Source organism: Neltuma alba, unplaced genomic scaffold (assembly GCF_004799145.2).
Source record: "Neltuma alba isolate B1F8T4 unplaced genomic scaffold, ASM479914v2 tig00005777_pilon, whole genome shotgun sequence".
NCBI lineage: Eukaryota > Viridiplantae > Streptophyta > Magnoliopsida > Fabales > Fabaceae > Neltuma > Neltuma alba.
The window spans coordinates 63,909-74,520 of record NW_021634229.1 but is presented as its reverse complement, the minus strand read 5'-3'; the positions used below and the strand labels follow the sequence as shown (position 1 = coordinate 74,520).

The 10,612-nt window shown below is 34.5% G+C and overlaps 1 protein-coding gene across 1 annotated transcript; it reads right to left on the bottom strand.

Annotated features, from left to right (window-relative positions):
• Positions 1-3,439: 3,439 nt before the first annotated feature.
• Positions 3,440-9,829, bottom strand: LOC114748710 (uncharacterized). Its single transcript, XM_028937164.1, has 12 exons — positions 9,503-9,829; positions 8,983-9,047; positions 8,700-8,798; positions 8,125-8,257; positions 7,734-7,793; positions 7,576-7,635; positions 6,547-6,669; positions 5,800-5,871; positions 5,487-5,624; positions 5,049-5,204; positions 4,588-4,692; positions 3,440-4,094 (listed from the first exon to the last, which is right to left on the bottom strand). Exons 1-12 carry the CDS (start codon positions 9,725-9,727, stop codon positions 4,059-4,061), a joined length of 1,272 nt encoding a protein of 423 aa, XP_028792997.1. The 5' UTR covers positions 9,728-9,829; the 3' UTR covers positions 3,440-4,058.
• Positions 9,830-10,612: the final 783 nt, after the last annotated feature.

The window sequence follows — 10,612 nt, the reverse complement described above, 5'->3', positions numbered from 1 at the left end:
GAATTTTTAAGAAAAAAAATATTATTTTTAGTTCTAATTATAAGATCTTATTTATAAACTATAATAATGTCTTATAATTAGAATAGGAGGTAGTAATTACTAACAAGTCTTAATAAGAAATAAGTAATTATTTTATTATTTTAAAGTTTGTCATTGACTATTACTCTGTTTTTAATAATTATATTTTTTTTATTAATTAAGATTTCATAACAATTCTCTTATTATACGTTGGTCGGCTCCCCAGCGATATTTTTCACAAGTGTACGTATGAAATTTGAGGTAAACCATTTCATCAATTATCAATTATTTCAGTAAAATATGACTTTTTTTTTTGTAATAAATTTATACAAGAATACTATATTAATTAGATGTGAAGGTGTGGTCCCAATGCCGGACACGGGAAAGGACGGGTGGGTCCTGAATTTGGACCGCATGAGATCTTTAGCTCTTGGCGTCAATATTGGTATCGTCTTTTCATTTTCTGAAACCTCCAGAGGCTCATCATAGCTAAGTTATTTCTCATCGTGGTAAAAAAAAAAAAAAACATAAATAGCCCAAAAAAAAAATCGCTTTATCTACGCAAGAAAGTCAGAAACTAGAGAGCATCTTTTGTTAATGATGTAACCTTTTTTAAAAGTCGCAAACGTACAGTGTTCAAAATTTCATTGATGAGTTGTACTAGACTGCTAGTGATTGATATTCACCCGTCTTTAAAAAATAAATAAATAACAATATACAGTCTTTATATTACAATATTATTATGAAGTAGGAATAATGAAAAATACATACTAATAATTGAATGAATAATTTAGAGGTTGTCGGATTAATTAATACTGGCGAAGTGAAATCCAGGAAGATGGAATTATTTAACGATCGAATGAAAGCAGCTTCCATTTTATGTCGACAATGATATGCTCCTGCCTCCCCATTATGAAAGCGACACAATTTTAAAGTTATAAGATTTTAATTTATTTTGTTTTTATATTTATTTAGTTTTTTTAAAGTAGTTGTTATAATAGTTATATATGTTAAATGTTTCATTAAATAATAATTCTAGTTAATACAAATAATTAGTAAGAGTATTATAAGAAAAAAAATATATTTATTATAAATAACTAACTTAGTTAATTTTTTTAATCTTTTAAAATTAATTAATTAGATTTTATATTAAAAATTGATAGTATTATTAATATAATGATCACCAAAAAAGTCATGTATAATATATATATTTTATTTTTATTGAAGAGTCATTAATGCTTATTTATGAATTTTGTTCCTATAATTAGCATTTAAACAGACTCTTCGTATATTGTTTTTTTCCCGAAACTCATTAACAGAAAGTAAAATTGAACTTTTTCTTAAAAGCCTTATAATTTGTTCCACGTGTCACTAGATAATCAGCCGTCCGGACCCCCAATCATTAAAGTGTGACCTTACACAATCATTCCACGTGTACTGTAAATAAATAAGTAATGCTCATATTTCCACTTTATTTTTTCCCATTAAAGACTAATGAGAGGACAAGGGGGTGTTTGGTAAAACCAAAACCATGGTTTTAAATCACTTTTCGCAAAACGAGGTAACCTCCTCCACATATTTACTTTGTAATCCGTAAAAGCACTTCTGAAATCATGGTTTGGTTTCTATCCAAACACCCTTAAAATCTTGAGTAAGAGGATAAAATCATTTAATATGAATAATAATAATAAACCATTTTCACTATTTTTTTTTTGCAGTAAAATAATTTGCATTGCCCAACTTTTAATAGCTGGAAATTTCCGGCACCCAATCAATACTAATCGCTCCAAAGTCATGATTACAGGCAATACGACAAGATCATGATCATTTTTTTTCCACTTGTAAATTTTTCAGATATGTTAATTTTCAATTTATAATTCCATAATTATCTCAAAGGAATTAATTCATCATTATTGGATAATTCCTTCATTTTCATCCCTATCCATATCCAGAGTTAACTATAAAAGCCGACAAATTACAGTAGGAGGTGTTGATAATTCAGTAATTTTAGGCTTAAATATTTATTTCATCATGTACTAAATTTTAATTTTTTCCCATGTGAATTAGTTTTAGAAAAAAAATAACAAAAAAACACCTGCTGAATTTTAAAATAAAAAATAAGTAATTTTAGCATATGAGAACCTTTACAAGAATAGCCAATACATGTCTAAGAATAGTCAACACCGTTTGAAATTTAATAGATGTTTTATGATATTTTTTTCTTAATTTTATAAAGAAAGACAATGAGAAAATAAAATTACAGAAACTAAGTTGGGGAGTGTCTGGTATAATAAAGGAAAGAAGATAAGAGAACAGCACATCCACACATATATTTATCATTTGACACGGGATTCTCATGAACATCGACCACGACATTGTGCGTTAAAAAACATCATTTTAATGTCAAATGCTAGTACTTTTTATGATAATGATGATTTAAAAATATCTAAATAAATTGAAATATGAGAATTTTTTTTCTGAATTATTAGGATTGGCACCGACAAAGAGTTGATTTAACGGCATAAAATCCCACTAAATTCTTTTGGATGTCGAATTCAAATTTCAGAAAGAGATACTCAAATTCAAGTTTAAGAAGAGGCACCTTTATAGGCAGAAAAAGTCACAAATCTTGAACCGAATTAACCAGATCATAATATTTAAAAAACAAAAAAAGGACCGGCTTGAGACTTTCACATCTTATTCCATACAGTATCTTGAATAGAATTGCTTTAATAAGAGGATACGTATGTTTTAAGGGGGAAAAAAATTGTGATGAGACTATTACATTTATAATTTTTTTGGATAAAGTATTGGCAACTCATCTTCCCTCGCGGACTCAACTATCATTAAAACATCATATTTTATAAAGCATGCCTCATAGTTTATACCGGAGTTACTCCCTCGGCTCCTTTCCATAAGAGATAATAACAGATAGTAACTTTTAGCTATAGTTTTTCTTACTTAGATATTTTCTCCAATCTCTTTTGCACTAAGTTTCTATTTTTCTTTTATTTAATATTTCTTTTCAACCCCTACTTATGTTAATATTAGAGCATATTTTACATAATTTAAATCAATTTGTTTATCAACATAATTTGGTCAACTCTTATAAAAAGTAAGGAGGGAGCATCTATTAAATGAAATCACAAACGGGTCTGCTGATAAGATCAGAAAAGGAACGCTGAGCGCAGACCCGTACCCTAATCTTCAATGGTGCCTCCGAAACAGTTGATGGTACCTTTCTTCTGAATTATTGAGACAGAGGATCGCGGTCATGTCGTTTTCAATCACTGTGAATAAGTGAGAACGCATTAAACTCCTTCATTGTCGGCAATGGATCGGGCCTCGTCACTTTTCAACACTTGGAGGCCGAAGCTCACTGAAGAGATCAACAAGACGTTATTTCAACCGACAACCACCCTGATATTATCACCTTCACTGAAATCTCAGAAATTAATGTTATTCTTAAAAACACACACAAATCGTTTAAAAGTCAAGATTACAAAGATTTCGGAAGCTTTATGTAACCTATCATCCATTTCAACAGTACTTCAGGGTGTGAAAGGTTTGCTCTTGAAACTTTTCTTAACCAGACAAAAATTCTTCTGACTTTGCTCATAGTCCTTAGATCCTCACCACGTTAAAACGGGTTAAGCAGGTTACTTTTCATTTACTGTCTTCCACTTCAAACTGGAAAACAAAATATTGGTGAACACGCACAACGAACTATTCTTCCTATAAGTGACTCTAATGGTTGATCAAGTGAATTTGAATTGGAAAAAAGTCAATAATCCCGTGATACGTGTAGCTTTGGGAGCACGGTGGTTCATGATACTTGTCACGCTATGCAGCAACCTGTTTCTCTGTTCAGAAATGCTAACATTTCTTCCGTTACGGCTCAAAACAACTTCTCAGTATAAATCCATAACTATAAGATCACAGGCACTGTATTAAGACTTACACCAATGAAAAATGACCAAATCCTTAGGTGGGCAGGATTTGAATGAACAACTGACTAAGGAAAACCATAAACACGTTTGTCAAAAGAAGAACCACCTTCGTTGTCGACGGCGCCTCTGCAACAATAACATGCATATTTTATAGGCAGTCAAAACATGGTCTTATTGAGGATAAAAATGTAGCATCGGGCATGTTACAATATTAGTTATCAAAAGCGCGATCTTTATTTTTGTACAAGGATTTCTGAGATCCTAATCACATAAACATGTCAAATGATACTAGCCATTGTCCAGGGATTTTTTAAGCAATTTCATTTGCACGTTAACCTAAATTTAGAGGCCTTATGCTCGTATTCAAATGTAGCCTATTCATAAACTTAAGCCTTCTCAGAAGTTTTAGCAACCTGTCAACACATACTTATAGTGCATGAGAAGATGTGAACCAGACTAATACTACACCGAAACTAATATGACTTTGTTCATAATGCTTCTTATTTCATTTTCTTTTATTCAAAAAGCAAGACTTTAGAGAGAAGGGAAAATTCAAAAAAGTTGAGTCTGGAAGAGGGTAATAAAAGAAAGAAGAAGGGGAGGGGGAGATTGGCGATACCTTCTTATCCTCAGTTTGTTGTTGCAACAATATAGGCTGGGAAAGGACTGCGTTGTCCATATTTTGAATGTATGGCCGCACCTTTTGCTCCAGCATCTCGTTCACCTGTGGACCGAATCAAGCATCAGTAACAAGCACCAAAGATGTGTTAGCATGGAGGTATAGAATAACAGGGAAGGAAGAATATTGTCCAATTTAAAAAGTTTGTAATGTTACAAGAGACTGATTCCTAAAGCAACTTCTTGAAGTGGTGTAAGTGCATAGAACTCCGTAAACCACCGACAAACTAAGTAGTTGGCAATGTCAAATCAGAAGCAACTCAAGAATACCGTCATGAATTGTGTAAGCCACAAACAGCAGAAACAAAGAGGAATACTCCCGAACAAGGAAGACAGAAGCTTGCTGTTGGACATAGATTCAACACAAACACAAACAGGATGAATGAGACAAAGATCACTAACCTTATCTTGTCGCCACTTAGTCTCCCATTGCGCATCCAAGATTTTATCAGCAATTTCTCTTTGAGCATTTAGGAGAACAGTCATTTCATAGAACTTCTGAGGATCTTTGAGATCCTCCTCGCTCCAAGAGGATGCATTCAATGGAAGGTCCAGCTCCTGCCAAAGCTCTGCAATTAGTTACATTTCACTCCAGAGCAGATAATATTCTATACTTGTTTTCTTGTTCGAGTATATAACACAAATAAATGTACAACTAAATGAAATGAAAAGTGAGCATTCTAGAAAGAATGATCGATGATTACTGCTAAGCTTAAGCTTAAAGACCAAAGAAATCTGGAATGTGAAAATCTTGCCAGTTTATCCTATGCAGGAGGTCTGACAGGTATGCTCTAAAAAGGATTAAACTAGCATATTGGCAGGAAAGAAGTGGATACGCACACCCCAAGCTGGAGGTCTTGGTGGAGGATCAAGCTTCATAACCTCTGCTTCTAGGGCCTTCTTAGCCTTATAGTGGGGAACACTCTTCACTATAACAGGATCATCCCTTGCACGCTCAGGGTCTATAGATTTCAAGGCCTGAAATTACAATATGATTTCAAATTAAAAAAAGCCCTGCAAAATTTGATTAATAGGAAGACAGATAATTAGCGACCTGAAAAAAATTGATATTTCATAACTTTATACATTCTTTCACCTTGTCTATAGACGCTGTTATAAGAAACAATCTTTAGAAGAAGAATTTGAAACTTACTTCCTGCAGATATTCCCACCCAGGTTTCCGTTTGGCCACTACATCTCGGAGCTGATCATATCGCATGGATTCCTAGGTCCACCCGCAGAAGGAAGAAAATTATATTGAGAATGGTAAATGGAAATATAAAATTGAAAGAAAAAAAATTGTACAAATGAGATAGAGAATGCTAAGTTAAAATACAAGACACCATATCAACTCTTGCAAAGCTTGATCACATAACTGTTGTCAACAGCAAACAGAACATGGAAAGGAACACAACCAATCATATAGCCAAAGGTATAACAAGCCTCCTGACATTTTCAATTTTGTCCTATGCCTTGCAGAGCACAGAATTCAACCCAAAGAATAACTTTTACGTGATTTTAACTTTTACAAGCTGTCATTCACAAATTTTCACTAATCATTTTCAATTCTTTCATGCTGATTCTCATTGCATCATCACCACAGGCACAACCGTAAAGAGATGCTGCCTTGATCATGAGACCTTATCGGCTAGAAGAGATTTAAAAAACTGGGGCCTTCACACCCTCAAATCAAAGCACATTATCTTGTATGTACACTAGCACATACTGGCACAGCCTTAAGGTTACTGAGGAATGAATCCAATGAATCCAAAAAATATAAGAAATAAGGATATGCAAGTAGCGAAAGAAAAAGCATATTTAAAGACCCAAGAAGGACATAAATGAATAGATGGATAATTGAACTCAATGTAAAACAATGGGAGGGAAATGAACCAACAACCTTGTACTGCCACCAGATTTTCTGCTTCACCTCATCATCATAGTTAAATCCACCCATAATCTGAGGAAAGGTAATAAGCCAAAATGCAGCAATACTGGGATCTTTCATACTGTGTACAATGTGCTGAAAACCCAAAAAGATTGATGTTACAAATTCAAATATGAATGAGATGAGAAGCCTCGATTTGCAGGCAGAGAGAGGTGTATATTACATGGAAAGATGTGAGAACACGCACTACTATGGGTGACAGAGTAAGGAGAGTATAGCATCGATGCAAATTGGAAAATGTTCCACGCCACATCCTCTTTGTCAATATCACAACTAAACAACTTGTTGTTGAATATTTCTTGATGCAAATACTTATTACAATCCAATATTAGGTTAAAAAGAAAGCCTGATCATTCAAACCTGAATTACTATGATAACCTACCCCAGTGTTATGGCCGGTAGAATCAATGTATGGTAAGGGTGTGGTAACCCATGTTTGACGTAGAGTGAGATAAATAATATGGGCAAAGTATTCCCTTGTGTGAGAAAAACATTAGAAAGCAACAGATTGTAGTGCGTACAACTGTAAAGCTCAGACTTGTTGAATTTTCTACAACTCAATCTCGGTCTCTTTTATTTTAGCCCTCTTCGTCTTGTTTATAGTATCTGCTCGTCTTTTCTATCTTGAGGATTTTCTTCTTGCACTCTAATTGTCTCCTTTTATTAAGCCCTCACCGACTCTCTCTCTCTCTCTCTCTCTCTCTCTCTCAATTGAGGCCTACATCTTAAACATGTTAATGGGTTTTCAAAGTTCCTCGTCTTGCAAATTGTTGAGTAAAATTTTATTTACAATATATAAGGGGACAAACATAAATAATGGCAAGGTAGGAGGGAATACAATCAAACAGCTAATGTAGCCGCCCACAAATTTGGAGTTTAAGGCTGAATTAGGTCTTATATTTATAGCTATTCATATCACACAATATATTAATAATATTGCATTACTTCAGAAGTAGATGTTACATGAATTATGAAACTGACCTCATAGGGATATTCCATCCTTCTCAACACATTATAGGCTGTCCACGGGGGCTCCATGATCTACACAAAGAAAGGAATTATAGAAACACTGAGAATATAAAAATTAACAATGACATAGAACAAAGAACCTAGCAGCTTTAAATCAACAAATAACTCACATCATCCGCAGAGATCCTAATTTGTAATTTGTGTTTGCATTCTGGACAGCTCATTACTCCCTGTATCAGCAAATTTGACACTTGAAAATTGAAGGATTACATTGCAACTGTTTAAGCTGTCTAAGGACGCAAGCCTGTGTCTACACATCAATGTAAGAGTAGATGTTCCAATGTAGTTATTACTCACTAAACTGTCAATCACTCACTCATCTCTCTCTGATGAGGGATGGGGTAAAGAGGATAATTATTCTTCCGAGAAGTAGCTCTTAATAACAATTTAAAAAAAAAAAAAAAAACCTCAGTTTACTTATGAAGTACTGCAGATTTAATTAGAATGAATGAGTCAACCAAATATGTCCACAACATAGCTGCCTGAAAACCCAGTTCTTACCGTTCCATCACATGAGGGACAGTCTTTTGATGGTAATGGTGTTGTGAAACCCAACGAGGATGGCAGATGCACTAACTCGGCCCGATTATCAGCAATGGCATCTGCTACAGATTCAGCAGTTGGTTTCTCCCCACTATTTAAGAACACATGGAAAAAGGGCAACAGGTAAAGAGCCACATGAAATCATGTAAGATCTAAGAGTTCAAAACAATACTGAAGCCAATGAGAATGCAAATACTGGTAAAACGATTATAGAAAAATTTAAACCCTCAAGCTAACTGCCATCATCTAAGATGAAGGTAACTAAAATAGCAGAGGATCAATGAAAAGATGAAGAAACAGTATTAGATTTACCCCAAGTTGAACCATAGACGTTCAATATTGGTATTCCTCCTAATTACTAAAATTCAATTGTTTTTTATATAGTACTATATTTTAATTCTTATTCTGTTCTAGCTGCAGTTGCGCATCCTCATAATTCCTGTACCCTTATCATAAGTATAAGATTGAAGTACTATGAATTAATACTGATGTCACCGGCAACCTCTCCAAATGGACATAGAGAGGGAATTTACCTCTTCAATTTGTAATTTTTAACTTGATAATGCACCATTCCAGTTCCTCGGCACATTGTACACCGCAAGGCTTGCCATCCATTGCATGTTCGACAATTCCTGCCGTCAAACGTTGAGTTACAAATTAACCAACCTTGATTTCAATACACAAGTTATTTCATGGCGAGTGCTCCAGCATCACAGACAATTTCAGAGAAAAGTTAGATGCATAATGTAGTCAGAAACTTCTGAAGTAGAATAAAACGCTGAAATGAGAAAACTGTCGAGGGATACCAAGATGTACCTTTGGCATATCACCTTTCTGCCCATCTCTAATGCAATGTCATAAGTCCCCAAGGTTGCAATAGCCTACAATGAAACCATGCAGCAAACATTGATTAATCTTCTTTCAAGGAAAACAATTATTAAACCAAATAATTAATAAGGAGCTGTTTCAAACGATACGGTTCCCACGAATAACAAAATGAAATCCCACTGACCATAATTTAAGTTAAAAAAATGATTCCCACCATCTAATATAGAGAAGTTGAATATTTATCAACTTTGTCTCAAATACTCAAGATGATGAAAAAGGAATTCGCAGATGAAGATACATGGACAAGTCAAACTACACAAGAAGATAAACGACCCCGAGTCAAAATCAACTAATTCTGAAGAATTTATAAAAGTTGGTAAATTTCAGAAAAACTTGAAGACTGAAGACGAATATGTAGTGATGACAAAATAACATCGAAAGCTTCAGGATTTTAATAGAATAGCAGTGCTCTTAGCTGAAATAAACTAAATGCAGAGAAAGAGCATACGAAGACGGAAGCATATGAAAGCTTAGAGATAAGCTCAGGAACACCGAAGCCACGAGGAGCAGAGCCGGCAATGTCGAAAGCCAGAGTGAAAGGAGACAAAACGAGCTTAATAGGGAACTCAAAAATGTCAATGAGCTGCTGGCCATAACGAGTCGAAAAAACCTTGTACCGAACCCCGATGAACTGTTGAACACTCTTCACCAGACGGTCTGTCCCTCTCGACATGGCTGTCGAATTGCTTCAGACGGAGTGTGCACTACCCGGAGAGGATAAAGTTAGCGGGCATCCTTGCCGCGGTTGGCCGGTTACAGTTTAAAGCTTCGAACTTTAGCCCGAAGAAGAATAGCGTTCGAGGAAATAAAATGCTCCTGTGGCCAAACAGACGTCTCGCTCCTTAATGGGCCATGAAATGGCGCCAGTGTTGGCCCATAATTTACTAGTATCAAGCCCAATTTCGTTGTGATTAGAGCCCATAGACCTAAATAAGATCCATTCTAAATCCCAAGCACAATCCAAACCATTTTTTTGGGTGGCAAAAATCCAACCATCTTATATGGTGTCACCGTGGACCACGCGATGCAATTACGTAAGCCCTTGTTTTTAAACAATTACCCAAGTCTTTTATGAACGCCAAAACAAAAGAAAAAAATGAACCAAGTCAATGTAATAATTTATCCAGAAAAAAAAAAAAAAAGTGAACGGATCAGCTCAAGTGATAAAATCCTGGGGCTCCCCCAAAGTTGAGAAGGCATACATTCGTTGCACTTGCGTACGTGGTCGGTGTCGGGTCAAACTTACACCCCTTTCGCCTGATTCGTTACTACAAGGAGGAGAGGGCGATGATTCTTTTTTTTTTTTTAAAAAAAAAAAGTAACTCATCTAACTAAATTTATTATGTAAATATATAATTTTATTCCTGATCCGTTGTTTTATAATATTATTTTTCGTTCTATTAAACGGGTTGGCATTAAAAAATTATTTAATTTAAATATAAGGTTAATAATGTTTTAAATTTAAATATAAGGTTATTTTCTCTATATAACTGAACAATGAACCTGCCCATCATTTGACTCCACATCACATGAATCATGCCACAACATGTAAGTTTCT

What these genes read in the sequence shown, in the direction of transcription:
- LOC114748710 (XM_028937164.1), bottom strand. Translation starts at nt 9,727, where the DNA reads ATGTCGAGAGGGACAGACCGTCTGGTGAAGAGTGTTCAACAGTTCATC. An exon ending in AAAAATTACAAATTGAAGAG is followed by an intron (nt 8,258 to 8,699) that starts GTAAATTCCCTC and finishes GTTCTTAAATAG; the next exon opens with TGGGGAGAAACCAACTGCTG. An exon ending in GGATGGAATATCCCTATGAG is followed by an intron (nt 6,670 to 7,575) that starts GTCAGTTTCATA and finishes TTGGGTTTTCAG; the next exon opens with CACATTGTACACAGTATGAA.